Raw genomic sequence first — 22,249 nt, 5'->3', positions numbered from 1 at the left:
TTTTTGTAGAAAAGTCATTTTGATTGGTAATTCTACGATGGAATTGTAATCTGTTATCTTATTGTTATATTGCAGCTAACGTGAGTAAACGTATCAAAGGCAAACGAATTTATTACACAATCGATTGGAAGAATAATTCTAGACGAACTTGTATATCTTTTGATAATGTTTGACGCATTGCTTCGCCGAGTGATTCTCGTTTTTCTGAATATTTCCCAGACGTTTCCCGAGTATCTCGAACTGACTGTAAATTTGGATCAGTAATCCAGCGAATAGAGTGTCACAGGCGACATTTTGGCAAGAGCACAGCATCGAAGTGGTAACTTCGTAGGCGTAACTGAACGCATATGGCAACAGTTCCGAATAATCGTAGGGTAACCAAGCTCGGAAAGTCAATTTTCTCTTCTTGAAATCCGTGAAGTACGATCTCACGAATATCGATATCGCGGCCACCTCTACTAAAATCGTGTAACCAATCGCGATTCTCCTGTAAGAATGTTAATTATAATTCTTCAACTTGTTGACTTATTAATTTTTTGTGGGAATGTTAATTTTCAACAGCGTTTAAGCTGTGCTTAGTTTTAAAAAATTAAAAAGTAACGAGCACGGTATATCATTTGAGCAACGATTGCATAGTGAAAATAAGAAAGAAATTGCTGTAATTCTACAAAATTGGATTACAAGAGGAAATTGTACGTCCTAAGAAAAATATTAATACAGATATTACTAAATTACAAAAATTCTTTCATCTGCTGCTATACATATCAATTCTTGAAACTAATTAGAAAAGAGAAATAATAGTTGTCAGTATTAAAGGAAATTATATTAGAACTCAGAAATTAATATTTTTCAATCGTGTAATTTCCCCAAAAATCTCGAAAATATCTTTAACGTCTAGGTGCTCGCCGTTGAAAAATTAATTTTTGTATAAACTGAAAAAAATAATCGTCAGTCGAGATACTCACTCGTTCATTTTGTTAAACTTGCTTCGAATTTTCATCTCCTCGTCGTTGGTCGTGGAGAATGGCTCGTTTTCGAGACTGTCGATCAAGGATAAGATACTTCGACGATGCTTCAACATAATGCTCAGTTTGCAACCGCTGACAAACACCACTAAAGTGATGTAGAAATTGTCGCTGAATTGATCCTGATTCTCCACGTTGATGATTATGTCCAGAATCTGAGCGGACGCGAGGGACAATATCAAAAGCCACACGAACGACGTGTAAATGTTGTACAAGGACTTAGTGAACGACGACGTCCACGAGCTCGGCGGCAAGCAGCCGCAAATCGAAAGAAGTATACGCGAACATTGTAACGTGTGCACGGTCATTTTCAAAATCGGCTGAAATTCACGGTGTGCTCAGCCCGATTTTACATCGTCAGAAACTCTTATTGCCTAGTGAAATTTCGACAGAAATTAACTATTTACTTTCCACGGTAAAACAGAAACGGCAGAAAAACACGAATGCGAGGAGTGGGACTGTAAGTGATCCAAATGTTACTGGCTATCTCAGAATATTGTCAAGTTGTACCCTTTTGAGGGGACGCATGTTCTTCCGGAGTCACTTATCCCCATTGGAATACGTTCTATATCATTACGTTTGTTAATGTTTCAACGATCTGACTTAGGGTACAATACTTGTATATCATTCTATTTCTGGCCAAGGCATTTATTATTAAAATTAGGCTCAACTACTTTGAAGTTTCAGCGAACGTCGAGGAGGAAGGTCGATGATTGGGAAAATGGCTCTGTTGTCGTGCAGAAAGGAAGAAGAATGAAAAGGGGAACGTCGTACTTCTATTGTATCTCACTAAGATTTATTGCTGTGTGTAAGTAAAAAAGAAAGCGCTCTTCCTGAATTTCATGTGAATATTTGACGTTTAATTTAATGGTTGTTATTCGATATTGCCTCCGCTTTGCTACCCTGCGTTGCTTTGTTTGAGTAAATTATACGCTGAGTAGGCGGTCCTCAGCAGCTGTTACAAAATGATAATAACTGTTTTCACAAGAATATCTTTCTTCAGTGTCAACCCTTTGACAGTACAATCTGTCGAGAAGGATTTGGAGAAGCTGAATTGCGAATTTTAATTAGTGCAAGTATCTATTTGTTTATCTAATTTGAAAATGTTTGACCAAGTGATACCAGAAAATTATTTATTTGCTAAATCATTTCCATATTCTTCTCCACTTTATTATACTGTCAAGGAGTGTTACAAAAACACTCGTGCCTTCGACACTGACCATCAGGAACGATTCGAGATTCATGGAGATGATGTGACAGCCAGTGAATTCTATAGGTTCCAACGCGCGTCTCGTGATCAGTAAAAGAATCTTCTTCGAGTTCTCGTTCAATGACCACAGGTTACTTTCCAGCACCGCGTTCGGTATCTCCAAACTCTGCGAAATGACAATATCACGCGTGAGATCGTGCAATTTGATCTGTTATCTAAAGGAGTGAACCTAGCAAACCTTCAGTTTCACTTCGTTGCCGTACCAGCAGTAATAGAATATCTGCATGAGCAGACACAACGTGTAGCTGACCGTTTCCAGGAATTTCAGATTAATTTTCATCAGTGACAGTCGATAGAGATTGAAGCACATGGCTCCGGTGCTTATCAGGAACTGCATAGACGTGATGGTTTTGAAATTGTCGTTCACTATCGTGGCGAATCTGCAATTTGTTTTTCCCTTAGCAAGTAAGCTCACTATAAGGATAGTGCATGACTTTGTAATAAAAGCAATTGTTGAGTGAAAGAGGCACTACTGTATACGAAGAAGAAACAAAATTAGCGATTTCATTTCGATTCACGAGAGATTCCAATATTTTCGAATACTTTCCCAAATCGTTTCGTCGAGAACTTTTATAAAAATTTTCTAAAAATTTGTATGTGCCTCAGCATTCACGATCTTATAACGAATACAAGTTCGATAGAATAATATGGAAAACCGACTGGTATATACGATGATGGTGGTACGCGCAGAGTTTCGCCGAGTAATTTTTATCCGTCGTGATGTTCTTCATACGGTATTGGAGGATCTCGAATTGGCTGTAAATGTGAAGCATTATACCGCTGAAGAAACAATCGTAGACGACGTTTAAGTTCGTGCTGAATATCGTGGCTAGGACTTGATGGATAAAGCTAAGAAGAAGGAAAAGCGGCGATGAGTAATCGTAAGGTGTCCAGACACGGAATTTCAATTTTCCACGTCTGTATGCGAAATACCCGTCCGCCCAAAGCCATACCAAGAAGACGTCTAACACAATCGTGTATGCTTTGGAGCTCCATCTGAAAATTCAGACAAACATGACAATTGCCATTGTTATTTGCTAACTAAGGTAAGTAAAACTTTTAGTTACGCCGTATCTAATTATAGGTATTTAATTTGTACTGTTAGTGTTGAGGCTGCAACATTAGGGAAGACGTTGTACAATTGAAAAGTACAATTGAAAATTCCTGAGGGATTGCTAATTGGCTGTGTAATTTCGTTGTATGAATCATACAAGCATATCGTACAACGTGCACATCTCCTCGATTATTTTACATTGACAACAAATCGTTAGAGTAATTGAATTTCGTTAATAATAATTTCTTTTTCTTCGTTAGAGTAATTGAATTTCGTTAATAATAATTTCTTTTTACATAATTTGAGATCTATTGATGTCGACTCACTCGATTTGTTCCTCGAATTTCATTCGAATCTTGTCCTCTTCTTCGTTCAGAGGCACGAAAGGTTCCTCAAGCAGAGCGTCCAATAAAATTTCGATATCTCCGCGATAAATTAACAACATCAGTGACTTGCAACAGCTGGAGAAGAACACCAGCGTCACGTACAAATTCTCACTGAAGTCATCCTGATTGTCCACGTTAATAACGAGATCCAGAAACAGAAAAATCTCGAAACTGAAGATCAACAGTAACACTACGATCGTGTAGACGCTGTACAAAATTCTCTTCCACGAATACTTCCAAGAGGACGGCGATAGCAGACCGATGAAGGTAAGAAGCTTGAACGACCATCGTAAAAGGTGCATCTTTGAATTTTTCTACGCCTTGTTTCTTTGTAATTCTTGGTGTATTTATAAATTGGCGCGAGACATTTTCATAATCGTAGTTGATCGCGATATTGCGCGTGAAACTGATTAATCAACAGATTGCGAATTTTCATATATTTCCGGAAGGTTTAAATATAGCTATAGATAAGTTTGATGAACAAAGTTTCTGCCGATTTAATTCATGAAAATACAATTTGGACAAATGTCCACTGATTAAATTGACGAAAAATTCAGCCAACGAGCATCGCCGCTCGTAAATATTAAGAACAACTAATTGTTCACGAAAACGCTCAATCGAGTTTGCTCAAACGAGCTAGTTAATTGTCAGAACTGTATCTTTGCATTTCATCTGTAAAACAGATATAAAATAGATATGTACGCAGTATCTCGAGCACGCAGTCGCGCAATTATTTTTGCAATAGTTGATACATTCTTCTACGTTCTAACCCTGCTCTTTTATTTCCTGTTTTTACGTCGTGAATTCACGACAATCAGTCGTTGCCGATGTCGACGGCTATATTGATGGCGGTTTGAAATATAAATTAACTTGGTAGGATAGAACTACCAAGAGATATATAAATATTTAAGAGGCACCGTACCAACAATAGAGAGGAAAAGCTGCCGTTGTGCAACCTAATACTCTTATATATTATTTATTGTTTTATTTAACGTAGACTCTACTTTCTCTCGTCCTCCACGAAGAAGTTGATCTTCCATTCGTCTTGTCGTTGATTGTCGTGAAAACAGAACGCACGGTGGAGAATCTGTTGCCTCGTTCGCTAGTCTCTGCTACTTTGAAGCAAGTTGTACGCCGAGTAAGAAGTTTTCAACAACTGCGACAGAAAGACTTACGATTGTACAAAATACTGATTGCATCGTTATGACAGTGACTGATATCAAACTTTTTATTTTTGCAATTGTTTGAATCGTAATATTATATTAATAAATATTGTAATCATTAATATAGCATAAACGTTAAATGTAAAAGTGATATCACTATAATGTTAGGTTGTGAATTTATTTTCATTTATATATGCTTTAAATTAAATTAAATTGTTGTGCTTTAAATTAAAGAGGTATCACCTAATAGAGAATTTTTTTTTTTAATATTTTGCATAGTTTTGCATTTCTAAATCTTTCGCGTATATTGCACATAAATATATATGATCGTAATATATTAAAAAGTTGCCAGTTCTAGTATCAAACAAGTATAAATTTTTCCTTACTAACAATCATGAATGATTGCAGATTCATCGTCACGACATGAGCACTGGTCACCTCTATTGGAGACGTTGCACGCATCATAATCATCAACAAGTCGTGTTTCGTGGTGTTTTTGAGCGGTGGCCAGTCGAGTTCGAAGATCATGTTGGAAATGTCGAGGCTCTGAACGAAAAGCAGACAAACGAATTACGAAGATCTGAAGTATCTGAAGGCAATATTCACCGTTATTCGTCACGGATAAGAGTACCTTCAGCTTAACTTCGTTGCCGTACCAGCAGAAAATGTATATCTGCGTTAACATACAGCTGCTGTACATGATCAACTGCAAAATCCTCTCGAACGAGATGTTCGCTGCCGTTAATATGTAGAGATTGATGCATATCGTCAGCGTGCTTATTGCGAATTGAACGAAAATTACCGACTTGAACTCTTTGTTTATCATCGTGGCGAATCTAGACTCGTGGACAAAATGAATTTTTTGCTTAGACTCTTCTTCAATCGCGTTCGTGGATAATCTGCGAGTTTGTGCAAAAATAAATTTGAAAAACGACGAGTTTGTCTATTACACAAAGAGCTAAACAGATAAAGAAATGTATTGAAATCGAACGAAAGATCTATTTTACATTAATCAGAAACAGAATAATCTAATTGCTGTTTTAATCGCGCTACATATTGTTCGCTTATCGTCAATATCGAAACAATTTCGAAATGTTGATAGGGTTTATTTTTAGAGGATAAAAGATAAAAATTAATTAATTCGATGCTCGCGACATTGTTATCACGTCAATTATCATTTCGATTGTTCTACACTCTTTCCAAAAGCAAGCACTGCAAACTAAAAGGAAGAAAATTGAACGATCAAATATTATACCGTACCGATAGATGAGATTATGGTAACGAATACACAGCCTCGTTGTTTCATTCTGGTCTCGTCTGATGTGTTTCAGACGATGCCCGAAGATCTCGATCTGGTTGCAGGTGAACATCAACAGAGCCCATATGAGGCTGTCACAGGCGACGTGCAACAGAGCGCTGAAGGCGAGGCTTAAAATTTGTTGAGCGTAAATGAAGCTGTACCTGGCTGTCGAAGTATAGTTGATAGGCAACCACATTCGAAACAGTAGCTTGTGACTTTCATCTTTGTGCAGTCCGCCGATTGGCAACGTCAACACCGATATTATTATTACTGTCAATTCGATTAGAAGTGCGTAATAAAACGCGTTCGATCTGTAGCGATTCATAAAGAAATGATGACAGAATAGTGTAAAAAAAAAAATATATATATATATATAAATATAAAAGAAAACAATGACTATATTGCAGTTACAATCTTCGTGATTTTGTCATCGTATACGGTTTGTACAAGGTTTTCAGTCTACTTATTGCAACATATTTGATAATTTTCGACATTTACTGAAATCTCAGAGTATGTCAGATCACAAGTTATTAGATATATTATCGCATTGAAATACACGTAAATCGTACCATCAGACAGAAAATGAAACAGGCGTATCAGTTTAATTGAACAATGAATTTTAGAGATCCTCCCACTTTATATATTACCTGGTCTGTTTATCACACTTTTCTCGAATCTCGGTCTCTTCCTTCGTCTCCGGTTGAAAAGGCGCGCTCTCGAGCATATTCGCTATGGCGGCGATACTCTCGCGGCTGGACAACAGGCTGTACATCTTGAGACACGAAATGAAAAATGCCAGGGTTAGATAAACGTTGTCACAGAACTCGTCTTGAGTCTCCACGATGAATATCAAGTCAACGAATTGGAAAAATGTGCCACCATACACCAGCAGCATTATGTAACAATGATAGATGGTGTAGGCGAAGTTTTTTAACGGCGACAGCAACGGTGGTCGCCAGCAGGCACACACTGTCAGAAGACGATATATCGCTCGTAACAGATGCATCACTCAGTTTTTTTTAAACTCTGTCAGAATTTGTATCTTCCATATATTCTATATATTTTTATATACTTTTACATCATCGTCCTTCGCCTTCGACGGTTTCGCTCATCGTCCTCCCAAACTGACGAACTTTATTTGGAAAACTTTCAGAAAAAAATGAAAAGATTATTCTGAGAACGATGACAATATATCCCGAAGAAAAAGAAGAAGAAAATGCAAATTTTCGTTCTTGACACTTGCTTGGAAATACTTCTCTTTACAGATATCGAAGGCTGGATATTATTGATGAAGCATGCTGACGAACTAGAATGGAGGAACTCGATGAAATGCGTTGTGTCCTATAATATATTTAAGCGCACACGATGATGTATAAGCACGGGGTACACATGCGATACTTTGTCGTTCATAAAATGTTCCCCTTTCCGGTCTGTGAACTGTATCATTACTGTATTTCCCGGTGGATACACGGGAAATATTTCTGGGAGGAATTTCTTGAAAAATTATTTATTTTCGAGTCGAGGATATGCCGTTTGATGCATAAGTCAGTTGAAATGAATATTTAACGAGTGGCGAAGTAGGGAAATTGCTCTTGAAATGGAGTTGGATGCTTTTTCACTTTGGATGGGGAAGAAGACAAGAGAATATGGAGAACACGAGGCACTCATTTCGTATTTCAACTCATTTCGTTGAAGTAAGTAAGTCAAATTTTAATAAATTTTTGCTTGACAAATTCGATTGATCAATTTTCGCCAAAAGTTAAATTTCGTTGTACTCGTTTTACGATTCCTTCTTCCTCTGAAGCAAATTGTATGCCGAATACGACATCTTCAATATCTGTAAGAAATGTTATCGAATATCGGAATATTATCAGGAAATAAACGATAATAATGTTGTCGCGAAAATATTCGAAAGTTCGTAATCAATTTAGATACTTTTAAAACGTTTTGAAAATTATCGCGATCGTGTTGAGCAGTTAAAGATTAACTCCGAAAATTATTATTATTATTATTATTATTATTATTATTATGAATAATTTACCGTTCGAAAATCATGAGTACGATCATTAAGAGTCATTTTTTATTTCAGTGAAATTTTAAAATAATAATAATAATAACAACATATTTATAAAATGTTCTTGCAGTAAATATTCAAATACTTTCGCGTGACGATTATGTTTCATTTCATTTACTAACGCTCACGAAAGTTTTCAGGTCCATCGTAAATACGAAGGCACAGGTTAGTTCGATCGGACTCATGCCCCTTCTCATTATGTTAATCAAACACTTTCGAGCGTCGTTATCGAGCGACACCCAATCCATTTCAAAAATTGCATCCACAACCTCGACGCTCTATTCTTGTACATATACGGTTTTAGAATTAAAATAATCCCCAAATATAAAAAGAAATAATTGTAAAGGCAATTTGGACGAATGGAATTTACTTTTAATTTCAGCTGATTGCCATACCAGCAGTAAAAGAAAACCTGCGTCATCATGCAGGCCAAATATAGGATGAATTCCATGTATTTGGAATTTATTGGCGTGTTCGACAATTGGTACAGAATGAAGCACACCACGAGAGTACTCGAGAAAAGTTGAATACCTATTATTTCCTTGAACTTCTTCTGTATGATCGAGGTGTACCTGTATGCAAAACAGAACAATTTTCTAAGTTAAACCATAGGATAATGGAAGAACGTACTTACAGGTATTATTATTACAATCTCTGAAACATTATTGTTAGACTTTTCCACTTATCGAATAGTCCATTACTTTTTTCTGAAAGAATTTTCGAAAATAAAAAAAGTACATTATTATACAGAATATTATTGTAAAATTCCTCGTTTACTAAATGTATTAACTTTCTAATTTATTCCGACATATTATAATCGAAGAGGAAATAACATATATTTTCCCTTGGTGCTTCACGGCTTCTCTTCTTCATAATGCATCAATAAATTCGACTTTTCTACTTACTTACTTTTCTATAATAGTATACGACAACTTTATTCTATTTACTTGAGTTTATCGCATCTATTCGTATCGAGCCATTCGAACAAACGAGACCAACCTGTACAAATAATCGTGAAAACGCACGATCCCTCCAATGTCAGGTCTCGATTGTTTTGTCAGCCCCTTTATTCTGTGCTTCAGGATCTCCTGCTGACTGCAAACATGAACGAACAGTCCGCAAACCAGCACGTCACAGGCCACGTTTACAAGCGCCGTGCCGATCAGAGAAACGATCTGATGAGCGTACGCCATGTAATAGTAATTTGGCACGGAATAGTTGAAAGGTAGCCAGGCTCTGTACGCGAGCTCGAGGTTACTGAAGTCAGTGAGAAACGAGAATAATATCATACAGGTAACTGTGAGCATCACCATAATCGTGTAGTAAATCGTGATCGACCTAGAAAGCAAATGTAAAGTCTCACCAATCGACTTACATATCCAAAATGTGTACAGAAAGTATTACTGCACTCGATGAAAAATTGTCGACACTTATAACTTCTAACTTTAAACACTTATAATTTCGTGAAAAAGAATTTTAAGCAAGGAATTTTAAGGAGTTGTTGGAAAGAAGAGACTTTAGTCTTCAAGAGAATGGTGGATTTAATTATGAATTACGATTTTTTTCATTTTTAACCTCGAGTATTAAGCTTGCGTCGACGAAATTTCAAAAGATTCAAATTTCGTCAACTCTTTGAACCTTAATGTTCAAAGTTCAGCAAAATGGCGAAAGAAACAAAAATCATACAGTAAATTCTAAAGTCTGAAAGTTGCAAAATCTCTAGAGATCTTGGCGAATTGTGCCACGAAAAAATTTTTTCCAGTGTCCAGAGAGTTTGAATTTATATAATTTTCGAGAGAGGAAATACCTTTACTTTCCGATCCGTTGCATAATGTAAAAACATCTCTGAAAAGAACGACCTCAGAATAGGTCACAACAAAGTAGAGGCTTCCAGTTGAATTTTCTTACGACTTTTTCGCAAAAGTTGCTTTAAGCGATTGACGATTTTTCATCGAACGTATTCGGGCACTCTCAATGTTTTCAGGAACGTAGGAATGTACCATTCATTTACCCGATGCTTCTGTCGAATTTCTTTTGGACTGTTATCTCCTGCGTGTCTAGTGGTTTACACGGCTCCTTCTCCAGCTGCCTGCTAAGAACTCCAATCGCCTTGCGGTTAATCAGAAGCGCGAAGATCTTGCAGCAGGAGAGAACAGACGCGATGAACATGTACAAGCTGTCGCTCAACTCGTCCGCCGTGTTTACGTTCAGTATCACGTTCAAAAGTTGCGATACGCAGAAGCTGTACAGCAAAAGAATCACGAACGTCGTGTGCAGAGTGTAAAACAGCTTTCCGTGGGATGTTCGACAAGACGATGGCATCCAGCATCCGCAAACGACTAATATGTTGAAAGCTGGCCTCAGAACGCTCATGTTTTACCCGAGGAGAGTTTCAGTAAGGACCTCGAATAAAAGAGATAAGTTGTTGGATGTTCTATCAAGAGAATACGTACACAAATAGATTAATATAATTGACCATCGAACAACACGGGCAAACACTGATTAATCGCGTAATTGAAGATCTAAGTATTGTTAATATTTGGACTTTAGGATGTTGAAAAGATTAGAGATAGTAACAGTGTTATTTAATTAATTCCTCTTTAATACGTTTGAGAATGTTTATCGTAATCGATAGTAACGTCAATTTCATTTCATTTAATACACATTTTATTCCTTCCGCGAGAAGAGGTAATTAGGTAGGAATTAAAGAATGGCGAGAAAATTGTATAAAATTAACTATATACACTTTGATATAATACTATATACAAATTGATCGTCATTCGCATTGTTTTGCGGTTTTAAATTTCGCCAACGACGAGAACGAAATTGATTCGAAGATAGATAAGTATTTGAAATTATTATTAAGAAAAAAAGGTAAATTGGACGTAGGATTGTGTTGTTTAAGAATCACTTGAAATTATATCTGATTAAACAATAATAATAACTCGGTTACTGTTTTATCGTTTAAAGGAAGAAATTCCATAAAAATTGGCTATTTATTTATTTTTCAATCAGAAAAATAAAGGTACTTTATTTTCGCGTGCACGGAAGTCTGAGGGAAATTTTATAAAACACTAGTCACCGTAGGATAAACTGCGATATCTTTGAAGAACGGTACCTATAGAAAATCGTCTCTCCCGTTAGCAAGATATTGTCCATATTTCTCTACCTTGGTATGCACATACCATGTCATTATCGTAATGTCTACCGTGTCTACAGTGCCATTTGTCAAGTTATATTTTTATAAGGCCTTACAGATAACCTTTTATCTTCGAGCTCGACTCTTTCATGATTCATTATATCCGTACGTAACGTCGCTTACATATACAAATCGATCCGTTTATGTGAAGAAACCTTCAATTTGCGAGAAGTCGATCTACCTAGAAAATAATTATTATTTTTACTATTGAAATTGTATTTGTAGTGTAGTATGTGCAGGAATTTAGTTATGTAGGATGGGCAAATTCTGGGAAAAGGTCCAGAACTTTCTCCAGTGCTCAACGATTGCAGATGTCCCAAGTGATATACCATAAACTGTAGAGAAAATTAGACCTAAGACTTGGGATTGTTTATGACTAGCTCTCCAGGCCTAGCGTTTAAGATATTAAGGGTATGGATGCGTTTGTGTGTATGTGTGTAGGAATCACGAATTTTGTGTAGATGAGGAAGAAGCCAGTGAGTGTCGAGAGGTCAGAGAAAAGACAGTGAGTTGAGAGATAATTAAGAAAATAGCGTAAAACGTTCACTTTATCATTAAACATCATCATTAAACAAATTTTCTTTTATTTAACTTCAAATAAACAACTGTCCTTTAACAAATTTCTACAAATTGAGGTCTCAGCTGGGACTCCTACAGTTATAAGTTTAGTTTGTAGTTTTAGTTGTAAACTTAGTTTGCAGTTTCATTGTAAGTGCAATTAAAGGGCCAAAAAGTGCAAAAAATTCAAATGCTAAAAAAGATCCAAACATCATTGAGCTTGGCTACGGTAGCCATATATTTATTGATATGATATTTTCTAAGAAAATATCACGCCATTTGATAAAGAAAACGTATACCAAATTCTATTCTACTAAAAGATATCTCACCACGCACGGACCAATTTTACTTATTCTACTTACGAATATCTAACAACATACGGACTTATTTTACATGCGGATGACTGACCACATATGGACCTATTCTACTTAAAGATGTGAACGCTCATTGTCAGTTCTTCACAAGACTTATTAAAAATATCGGTGCTTCGAGGATCGAATCAATATCAATTTTTTAAACCCTAGTCATTTTCGGATCCGATTCAAGCTCTGGTGTTAATAATTTTCTATTATTTCCATTTCTGTTGTTTACTTATCTCGTATAGTGACAGGTAAATAAATTAATCAATTTCTGTTTTACGTTTTTTCTTTATTAAAATAAAATGCATTTACAATAGTATAGCTTCTTTTTTCAAATGATTTATTAATTACAAATGTATTTATTGTACATTGCTCTTGGATTGGTAAGTTATAGGCTACAGAGGTACAAATTGCTTAATTGTAATATTTGATATTCCAGCTACGTCTCATTTAAAAAATAGCGTTGCAAAAACCAATTGTTCTTGAAGTTCGTTTTTATGTAAATTATAAGATCTACATATGAATGTTTAATTACATTTACTATTAATTGGTTCCATCTGGGCGCGATCTTCCTGCTACTTTGGGCATCTTTTTATTGGTAGAATCCTCCAATTCTTTTGGTTTGTAATAATGGGGAGCTACTTCTAAAAGCCACTTGCTCTCAATTTCTGTTACCTGCAGAATTAAATAAAGTTATATATGTGTGTGTGTGTCTATATGTGAATCATTAGAAACGACATAAACTTTGTGAAATGGTTAGAAACAAAAAAATTTTTAATGTTTCATAATTGCGTTTAATGACTCACTTGCCGCATAAATTCTTTTGTGGTGAAGACTAATTCATGATAAAGAATCCAACGCGGAAGCTCTTGAAATAACGAGCTGTTAGGATGAATCGAAACTGTTTGATTATGTTTTGCAGTTTTATAGTGACCCCCTTTTGATAGTCTTGCAACATGATAGAAATATCCAGCTGTAATAGCCTGAAATTAAATTAATCGTCATCACTCTTTGATACTGATTTGATTGTACTGTGGATAATGATAGCAATAGATAGTTATTTAATTTAAACATTATTAATGTGGCACTATGTTGTAGAATGCAAAGAGCAACTAAATATATACGTTCATTTGATTCTACTCACTTTCCTGATATTCATTGTTTCTGTGATTCCAGACACAAGCTCCATCTCGACTCGCTGCATCAGTCCAACCAATTGTTCTCTAACGTCTCTAGCTCTTTTCATCGACCGATGTTGAATGAAATTCTCGTAGCACCAATGAGTACTAAAGTCACTCTGCCTCCACTGATTGTATACATTCAACAAAGTCAAATGATCACCACCAGGTATGTGGAAATTCTTTCGTGCCGTGTCCGCGTGGATAATCTTGTCCTTAGGCCTGTAGAATATAGCTCCGTTCACCGATAACATGGCAGCTATTGTGGCTACTTCCTCCGAGCAGCGATACTGTTCGCTAGCTAGCAACATTTTCGCCATCATGGGATCTAGTGGGAACTCGGCCATTCTTCGTCCAAGTTTCGTTAATTCTCCACGATGATTCAAAGCTCCTAAAGCGTACAATTGTTCCAAGGCTAAAACCAAAGTTTCGTGTGGCGGAGGATCCAGGAAGTCGAAATGGACCAAATCGTTTATTCCCAAAGCTTTGAGCGTTAACACAGCGTTCCCTATCATTTGAGAACTTCATTAAATAAACGATGTTTCGCAATTGTGGATTTTGTATTAAAAAGAATATTTTATTTTACGTATTTAGACTTTGCATGCAAAAATCTGTAACAGCGTAGTAATAATGTGAATCATACCGAGATTGATCCTCTGAATTTCAGGCACAGTATTGTCTTCCAGTTCATGCTGATACGCCCAAGCCGTGTACAATCGGAAACACTTGCCTGGAGCCACTCTTCCAGCTCTGCCTGCTCTCTGATTCGCAGAGGCTTTGCTAATTGGAACGACCATTAAACTTTCCATACCTGTTCGGGAGTTAAAATTATTCTGTTTCGCGAATCCTGGATCTATCACGTATACTATATTGTCTATCGTTAATGACGTTTCCGCTATATTCGTGGCAAGAACTACCTGTACAGACAACAAATTACAAATGTAAAAAAGGTAGACAACGAAAGTTACATATTTAACGAAGGAAAAATAAATAATCTATTTTTCGTACCTTTCTTGCTCCAGGTGGAGTAGGTTGAAATATTTTTGCCTGCATATCGCTTGGAAGATTAGCGTATATAGGTAGAATTAACAGTTCCCTTAATTTCGATCCTAATCTCCTTACTCTTTCTTGCAACATTTCCTGGCACGTTTCGATCTCGTCTTGACCTAATAAGAATTTTTTAAATTCCTCAAAATTTCAATAAATTAGGCAGATTAATTTTTATGGCACGAGTAGCAATTATATTTATAATTATAAAGATATTGATTAAGAGACCTGTTAAGAACACCAGTATATCGCCAGATGGTTGAGTAGCGTGTATTTGAAGAATAGAAACTACACAGGCATCGATGTAATCTGCTTCCGGTGCTTTGGTGTAATAAATGTCAACAGGAAACCGACGGCCAGGTATCCGAAATATCGGCGCATCATCGAAGAATTCGCTGAATTTCGTGGCATCTAATGTGGCGGACGAAATTAAGAGTTTGAGATCTGTTCGAAACCTTGTTATATCCTTTACCAAACCGAACAAGATGTCTGTATGCAAAGTACGCTCGTGTGCCTCGTCAATGATCATAACACTGAAAATAATGTCGTTTCGATAAAGTAGGTAGAAATAAGTTAGTTAATAGTTAATAATTAAGAATTGCGTAACTATAACTAAGCGTTGATATCTAAATTTGACACGTTCACCACAGAACCGACTTTCATTTGATTTATAATGAAATTGTGTTCGAAATATTCTATGTATTGCATGCTGTACATATTTTCATATATTTATTATATCATGGTAATCGGAGATCAATACCGCGTTGAACGTGGTGAATTGATAAATTCTAATGAATCCTTTTTTTTAACCTGTAAGAAGCCAAATCCGGTTCGCTGAGAAATTCACGGTGCAGCGTACCATCGGTCATGTATTTGATACGAGTACGATGAGAGGTGCAATCTTCAAAACGAATCGCGTAACCCACTTCATTCCCTAATTTCACAGCCATTTCGTGAGCAACCCTAGCAGCGACAGCCATCGAAGCCACTCTTCGTGGCTGTGTGCAACCAATAATTTTATTATTTTCTGCAAATCCAGCTTCGTACAAATATTGAGGAATTTGCGTAGTTTTTCCTGATCCGGTTTCTCCCTCAATTATCAGCACCTAAATCGGATTACAACGCTCGTTTTAAAACAATCTCGATTAAGTTTGCCAAATTCTATCAAGTACCTGATGGTCTTTGATAGCCTGAATGAGATCATTTCTAAAAGGATAGATCGGCAAACTCTTTTTCATCTCCTGTATAGTTTGTAACGCTTTTACTTGCGGCGGAGGGCTATCTTCGCGTTTTTTGTTTTTCTCGCTGCCAGGCATGCGTAACGCTTGGACGAATTCCACTTCATCTTCCAGCAAAAGATCATAGTCCTGTTGCGCTGAAATCAGTAAAAATTAGTAGAAAGCCAGACAAATATCGTATGAAACTTAAAACGCATATTGACGAATACTATGTACCTTTCCTATCTTTCGCACCAAATCGGAAAACAGCTGAAGACATTTGATCGGATTCCCATTTGCTTTGCTCGGATTGTGGCGGTTCATTATCGTGTACTTCCAATTCCGGTGCAAGTTTTCCCTTTTCCAAGGGCATATAGTAACGCTGTAATCTTTCGAGTTCCCTTGCCTTCTCATGTTCTTTGGCCAACTGAAGCAATTGCTTTTTATGCGCTCGTTCTGTCCTTTCGCGGTCCGTTAATCTGATATTTTAAAACATTTGATATTAGCAGAGTATAACCGTGTAATTCTTATATTGTATGCATTTTAATAAGAAATTACATTTCTTCCTCAAACAGATATTCATCGTCGATTATGTCAGCTTCCAATTCAGCCACTTTATCTTCCTTGCGTTTTTCCAAATACTTTCTACGAGATTCAACACGCAATTTGGGAACCAATTTTTCTCGCATGTCTGTCTCCATAATTTTAAGCCTCTTGGCAGCTTCAGCTGTTTCATTAATACGGTATTAATAACTAACACTCAATAGTTTCATTAACAGTGGTAGTAATAAACATAAACATTTGAATGAAACTAAGTATTGAACTTAAGTAATATCCAAAGATTAAAGTTAAATTTCCAGCTGTTTCTAAAATACAGCATTGTAAAGAACTTAATTTACCTGCTCCTGAACCAGCCGGCATAGCCACTTTTCGTATTTTACTTTCATCCTTTGCTTTCAGTCGATTGGCAAACTCGTCTCTTTCTTTAATATCTTTTTTACGTCTTTCCTCCTCGCTGTCACTGTCCTCGCTTGAGGATTCTTTCTTCCTGTATTTACTCATTGTTTATTTGGTATCATAAACAGGTTATGTTTACTTTTTATCAATTAATAACAAGAAAATTGTACAAAACACCGTAATAATATTTCCTTTCCTTTATCCCAATATCACAGATTATTTCATTGAGAAACGTAAAATATCGGTTATTTTATAACAATGATATATACTAAAATACGAACATAGGAAGTAATTAGTTCTAGGTTAACTTCCTTTAACTTTTCCAGTCCCTAATAGATATAGACTTTATTCTTTTTTTTTAATGAACGTTCGTTCATTGCACTTGTTCACAGATTACGAATAAACAAAATAATTTGAACGATTATCACGAAAAAAATAAAAAAAAAACACTTTGCTTCACAGTGTAAAACGTAGGTTAAATGGTGAATTGGTTCGCATCCATGAGACATGCAGCATGCGACTGTGCGACTAGTAGAATGGACCACGTTGCCTAGCAACGCGAATGAAGTCACGTGACAGGCGGCGTGTGTGACTCCATTCAATAAAAAATTCGCGCGTATTTCATTCAAGTTATCCTTCTAATCCTCGACTTTGCGTTCGACTCGAAATCGCTCTCATTTTTTTCTCGTTTTACAATTTATCTGCCATTCTTTGATTATAAACACGTGCGTCTAACGGTACATTTATTCAAGAATTTTATATATATAATATATATATATATAAAATTGAGGCATGTTAAGAGTTCATTGAATAATTTACAGAACGAACGTAAATAGGTAACGTTTCACACAACACAAACAAAAGCTGGCAAAGTTTGTTCATTTAAAATTTATTTCTAGAAGAAATACGTCACTGCAATAATATATACGTCATATGTTATTCAGAAGCCAAAAATATTCTCCGTTAGGGGGAATAGTTTCGATCGATTCTCCGACCATTAACATACTCCATGTAAAGACAGCGCACACTAAACAGAGCCGATCGTTGTCTCGAATATATTTTTATTATACATACATTAATGAAAATATATACATGGTAGACTGTAGCTTGTCGAAGCAGCGAAATGTCAATGTATATAATCAGCTACAGTATTCGTACACGAAAGAAATTCCCGTGTATCATTTACTGTCTCTTCTTTTTTCATTTCTTTTTCGATCCCTTTTCGCGACGTTCTCTCGATTAAAAGTAGAAAATCGTCGTAATTTCAGGAGAGGCACGTGTAGGCCGACACGTGTAGACCATTAAATTACATTACGTTTTTATTATTAAAATTTTCTTCTTTTTTTTTTCAATCGTGAATCGAATGGATCTCGATCGCGATCGAGATTTTGTTTCGTTTTCTTCTTGTCCGTTAAAAGTCAATTTCGAAAGGAAAAACAATAACGCACTCGGCTTGCGATAAGGGATTTTGTAGAACCGGGATACAGAATGTATAGTATATTTGATACTTTCGCTGGCTTCGATTAACATCTGAAATTCTTTATCTCTCTCGTTCACACCCTCTCTTTCTCTCATTCTTTCTCTCGAATCTCACGTTCTCTCTCTGTCTCTTTCCTATTCTACAGCACAGCCAAACACTTGCTCGATCACTCGGCTTCAAAAGCTTCGTTTTATCTCCTTTTTCACTTTCCTCTTCCCTTTTTCGTATTCGTTCCTTTCTTTCGTTCGCGTCACTCTTTTCAAACCTTCGTTACGACACGATCTCTTTTTTTTTTCTCTTTCTTTTTTCCTTTTTTACGGCGGCATATTGTTGCGTTATTACACCAATAAAGTACAACACTGCGATAGGTGAACAATTCTTTTCCGTTCCTTTTGTTCGTGTTCCCTTTTGTTTCTACTTCTCAATGCTTCGTTCGTTTTATTACGATAATCTTCGATCTCAATCGCGAATAAACTCCAACTTTCCAAAAACGATCGCGATTTTTTTATAATGCACGATCAACGGGATTTCCGACAGGCTCTTGCGTCTTGTAATGTTTCCACGTAACGGGACTCGGCTCTGTTATATATTCGACTGTTCATTCATCTCGCCAGAATCGTTCGTAATCGATTATGAAATCGCGAGGTGTGCACCCGAGCCGCCGATTTCGATCGTCGACCACCAACACGCGCTTATATTAAAAATAACAATATCCACGAGCGTTTACGAAAATTAAAAACTCTATACACCGTCTCGATAATTATATCCTTTTTTCTTTCGCCACGGACGAACTCCGAACTGGTTCTCAATACGTCGAAGAAATATTAACAATCGTATGATAGCGACAGACATTCATATCTTTCTGTTTCATGCGTCAATCGAATCGGATCAGTCGTACAGTTTTGAATCGTATTAAATATACTAGATAATGATTAGACGCCGTTAACGAACAAGTTAACAATCTCATATCGTATCGAGAATAAGTTTCAACTTGTAAAAATGTCGATCGCATCGCGACACATGGCAATGTAGAGTAAAATCAGTATTTAATATTCCTGAAATCTCGCGGTTCTTCTCGATTTTAAATTGATATACAAATTCATCCACATACAATGCAAAAAGAAAAAAAAAAAAAATCATTTAAATATTCGACGTTTCAATGCGTTTTCAGAAATTTTCTATCTTTCGAATCACTTCGAATATTGGTCGAAATCGCAAGTTTCTGGCCGATTGTTTATGACTATTTACACGATTGTACGCTACGCTAAGCAAGTAAAAGAAAATATTCCAACTTTTCGCGATTTCCTCGAGTTTGTATTCCAAAGATCGTCGATAATCTTTTTTGTTCTTTTTTTTTTTTTTGGAATTCGAAGGATATTCAAAGAGATTCGGGATACGATCATATAATCGTTCAAATATCGAATGTCCATCGCTAATTGCGCGTGGACGCACGGCTGTCGGGCGCTTGATGAGTTTCATTTCAGCCAAAGAGAGAGAAAGAGAGAGAGAAAGAGAGCACTTCTTAATGGCTGGCACATATGAGAGTCTTTGTTCCGTTTTTATTAATTATTATTACGTTTTTTTTTAAATCTTTTACATCCTCCGCCACGCAGCAATTATCCGTGGAATTTCGACTACGTGATTATATAATTTACAAGTTCTTGCGGCGGTTCAGGCACTGCGATTGACTTCATATTTTGAGCCGAACTCAATCGAACGAGGCGCCAGGCGACAGTCGTGCGTAACAATCGCGGGTTTTTCTCGTTTCGCGGTTAATCGCGATTAAATTTCAACGAAGTTCGCGGACGAAACAACGGCACAAGCTCCTTCAACAAGACCTGCCGAGAGGTCAGAAATCGTTTCACAAGTGATTGATAAAGTGGCGTTATTGTTCGTTTGTCCCTTTGCGTAAAAACCTATCCTAAAACACCTGCTGATTCCCTTTCGTGCATCGTTCAATCGCTAGAAAGAAAAAAAAAAAAAAGAAGAAAAAAATTAATCGTCCGGTTCTGAACGACACGTTATGATGATCACGTTATTTCCATCTAAGGATGACATGCAGCGTATAAAACATATCATATCTATATATTTATTTTTTACTGTTTTTTTCCCCTTTTTTGTTAATATATATACCTCTTATTTGCATTTATATTTATATTCATATATTTATATATTTATATGTATTCTGTTTACACGCTATATATTAAATATATATGCGATGTATGTTCTTACGCGCTAACAAGGATTAACAATCATCTATACGTTCCTTTTACTCGACGCGATTGACGCGTGTAGCATGGCTGGCTCCTCAAAAATTCGTCGGAACAACGGGAAGGAGAGAAATAGAGTACGTCACGTAGCGATTCTATTGCATGTTTCGGTATTGGATCATCGGTATTTCACATCGTTTTCACATACGTTCCGCCATTCCAGGCGACGCGGAAAGCATCCTCCGTTATAGTAGGATATTATCTACCGTGTGTGTGAGAAAAATATAAACGTCTGGGCTGCTGTTCTCGCGTCGCTTTTAACTGCTCGAATGAAAACATCCATCACAAACTCGAACGTTCTGTCATGAGAACTTTCTCACAGTCGAAATTCTAAAATCTTTTCTTCTTCTTCGTGCTCTGTCTCTGTCTCTCTCTCTATCTCTCTTTCTCTCTCTCTTACTAACACGACACGAAGATCTGACCAACACTATCTTCATCAATTGATTTTATTATATACGCTTTGTCATCCTGATATCCACACTTCCAAACGACAAACACCGTACCAAAGTCTAATCTTGATCTTTCCTCCTATCTCTTTTCTTTTCTTTAACGAACGAGAAATCAAACGTATCCTTGTCTCTTGCGTATCATTTTATATATTCTGCCTTCTTCTCAGTTTCACATCCTGTGCACTTTCTTAATTAATCCGTCTCTTTTATCGTACGTAATACACGGGCGTATGTTGCTCGCGTAATCGCGATCTAAGAATCGAAGGGAACAAACGAATTTCCTCGTACTGGCACGTCCGCGATACGAACACGTGTGTATACTAGATACACGGTACTCGTACTGCTCACCATACCGTAAAAACTAAGCTTAAAAAGTAAGAATCTGCCAGCGAGCCGATCGCTGGGTTCAAGTGAATCGATTATTATTCAACGTATCAACGCTTTGATTCGTTTTCTCAGTCTGTGCTCTCCTAGTCCATGGCGAATTAAAATACGAAGGAAAAGAAAATAGTAATAATAACAAAAAAAAAAAGGAAGTAAATCAAACGGAGACGAAAAAAAGAAGGAAAAAAGATGTATTATATGAATATCTAGGGCTAGGGCGTCAAGGAGGTGGAGAATATAGTACAGTTGAGACTGGATAATCGTGACTCGCGAACAGAACCAGTCATCCGTTCGTCTGCGAGTCCTCGTAAAATGCATCATAAATGTACCACCATCAAACGCCAGCGGTAATTAGATGGGAGCATCGAACACATCTTTGTCTCTCTTCCTCTCCATTCTTCTTTTTCTTTTTCTTCCTCTTCCTTTCCTGTATCGTCACTTTCTCTTCAGTTCTTCCCTAGAAAAAAGAGAAATCAACAACCGCGATGGATCACTCCTGACGTTTCTCGTTTCCGTTCTCATTAAGTCTGTTACCCGCGACGTGCATACGCGTCTCGTTCGAAGGAGAAAATAAAAAATCCGTAGATGTCGCAGTTACCAGTCGCGTGCGTGTGAGATCGTGAATTTCGATTTCGGTAGACGACACGATGTGCCCCGTTCGTTTTTTAACGTAACGTGTATTTAACGTAAGACGAACGACGGTGTGTATTTCTATGGTTTCACGATGAGATTCAAAAAAACCTGCGATCATCTCTACGACTCTCGTGCGTCTTCTTCTCTTTTCTCTCTGTCTCTTTCTATTTTTTTTTTTTTTTTTTTTTTTTTTTTTTTTTTTTTTTTTTTTTTTTTTTTTTTTTTTTTTTTTTTTTTTTTTTTTTT

At 36.6% G+C, this 22,249-nt stretch overlaps 5 protein-coding genes across 5 annotated transcripts in view; all 5 read right to left on the bottom strand.

Moving 5' to 3' along the window:
* Positions 1 to 2,632, bottom strand: part of LOC122537170 — a 9,952-nt gene extending 7,320 nt beyond the window's left edge. Inside the window, exons 1-6 of the mRNA XM_043670155.1 lie at positions 2,474 to 2,632; positions 2,246 to 2,401; positions 1,928 to 1,980; positions 1,603 to 1,660; positions 966 to 1,180; positions 325 to 487 (exon numbers count right to left, since the gene is read on the bottom strand). Of these exons, the coding sequence (XP_043526090.1) occupies positions 325 to 487; positions 966 to 1,180; positions 1,603 to 1,660; positions 1,928 to 1,980; positions 2,246 to 2,401; positions 2,474 to 2,632 (804 nt within the window). The remainder of the gene's footprint in view (positions 1 to 324; positions 488 to 965; positions 1,181 to 1,602; positions 1,661 to 1,927; positions 1,981 to 2,245; positions 2,402 to 2,473) is intronic.
* Positions 2,633 to 2,912: 280 nt separating this feature from the next.
* LOC122537169 lies at positions 2,913 to 4,037 on the bottom strand. The gene is made up of 2 exons (XM_043670154.1): positions 3,676 to 4,037; positions 2,913 to 3,291 (listed from the first exon to the last, which is right to left on the bottom strand). The coding sequence occupies exons 1-2, from the start codon at positions 4,035 to 4,037 to the stop codon at positions 2,913 to 2,915; spliced, it is 741 nt and encodes a 246-aa protein (XP_043526089.1).
* A 737-nt stretch (positions 4,038 to 4,774) lies between these two features.
* On the bottom strand, positions 4,775 to 9,582 carry LOC122537168 (odorant receptor 46a-like). Its single transcript, XM_043670153.1, has 8 exons — positions 9,272 to 9,582; positions 8,643 to 8,844; positions 8,391 to 8,550; positions 6,846 to 7,167; positions 6,159 to 6,509; positions 5,530 to 5,734; positions 5,289 to 5,444; positions 4,775 to 4,891 (listed from the first exon to the last, which is right to left on the bottom strand). Exons 1-8 carry the CDS (start codon positions 9,577 to 9,579, stop codon positions 4,838 to 4,840), a joined length of 1,758 nt encoding a protein of 585 aa, XP_043526088.1. The 5' UTR covers positions 9,580 to 9,582; the 3' UTR covers positions 4,775 to 4,837.
* A 622-nt stretch (positions 9,583 to 10,204) lies between these two features.
* LOC122537165 lies at positions 10,205 to 10,645 on the bottom strand. The gene has a single exon (XM_043670150.1). The coding sequence runs from the start codon at positions 10,643 to 10,645 to the stop codon at positions 10,280 to 10,282; it is 366 nt and encodes a 121-aa protein (XP_043526085.1). The 3' UTR covers positions 10,205 to 10,279.
* Positions 10,646 to 12,685: 2,040 nt separating this feature from the next.
* LOC122537159 (pre-mRNA-splicing factor ATP-dependent RNA helicase DHX16) lies at positions 12,686 to 17,315 on the bottom strand. The gene is made up of 11 exons (XM_043670142.1): positions 16,730 to 17,315; positions 16,389 to 16,557; positions 16,068 to 16,309; positions 15,786 to 15,988; positions 15,424 to 15,719; positions 14,842 to 15,146; positions 14,575 to 14,732; positions 14,210 to 14,483; positions 13,533 to 14,074; positions 13,195 to 13,371; positions 12,686 to 13,063 (listed from the first exon to the last, which is right to left on the bottom strand). Exons 1-11 carry the CDS (start codon positions 16,890 to 16,892, stop codon positions 12,932 to 12,934), a joined length of 2,661 nt encoding a protein of 886 aa, XP_043526077.1. The 5' UTR covers positions 16,893 to 17,315; the 3' UTR covers positions 12,686 to 12,931.
* Between the last annotated feature and the right edge of the window lie 4,934 nt (positions 17,316 to 22,249).

The sequence above is a fragment of the Frieseomelitta varia genome, unplaced genomic scaffold (assembly GCF_011392965.1).
Source record: "Frieseomelitta varia isolate USP_RPSP 00005682 unplaced genomic scaffold, Fvar_1.2 scaffold_89, whole genome shotgun sequence".
In the NCBI taxonomy this organism is placed as follows: Eukaryota; Metazoa; Arthropoda; class Insecta; order Hymenoptera; family Apidae; genus Frieseomelitta; species Frieseomelitta varia.
The sequence above is the reverse complement of the archived record's forward strand: the minus strand, read 5'-3'. Positions and strand labels throughout refer to the sequence as shown.

What these genes read in the sequence shown, in the direction of transcription:
- LOC122537165 (XM_043670150.1), bottom strand. Translation starts at nt 10,645, where the DNA reads ATGAGCGTTCTGAGGCCAGCTTTCAACATATTAGTCGTTTGCGGATGC.
- LOC122537159 (XM_043670142.1), bottom strand. Translation starts at nt 16,892, where the DNA reads ATGAGTAAATACAGGAAGAAAGAATCCTCAAGCGAGGACAGTGACAGC. An exon ending in GCCGGCTGGTTCAGGAGCAG is followed by an intron (nt 16,558 to 16,729) that starts GTAAATTAAGTT and finishes TTAATGAAACAG; the next exon opens with CTGAAGCTGCCAAGAGGCTT. An exon ending in CCGGATTTGGCTTCTTACAG is followed by an intron (nt 15,147 to 15,423) that starts GTTAAAAAAAAG and finishes CATTATTTTCAG; the next exon opens with TGTTATGATCATTGACGAGG.
- LOC122537169 (XM_043670154.1), bottom strand. Translation starts at nt 4,037, where the DNA reads ATGCACCTTTTACGATGGTCGTTCAAGCTTCTTACCTTCATCGGTCTG. An exon ending in AAATTCGAGGAACAAATCGA is followed by an intron (nt 3,292 to 3,675) that starts GTGAGTCGACAT and finishes CTGAATTTTCAG; the next exon opens with ATGGAGCTCCAAAGCATACA.
- LOC122537168 (XM_043670153.1), bottom strand. Translation starts at nt 9,579, where the DNA reads ATGCTCACAGTTACCTGTATGATATTATTCTCGTTTCTCACTGACTTC. An exon ending in GCAATCAGCTGAAATTAAAA is followed by an intron (nt 8,551 to 8,642) that starts GTAAATTCCATT and finishes GTACAAGAATAG; the next exon opens with AGCGTCGAGGTTGTGGATGC. An exon ending in GCAACGAAGTTAAGCTGAAG is followed by an intron (nt 5,445 to 5,529) that starts GTACTCTTATCC and finishes CTTTTCGTTCAG; the next exon opens with AGCCTCGACATTTCCAACAT.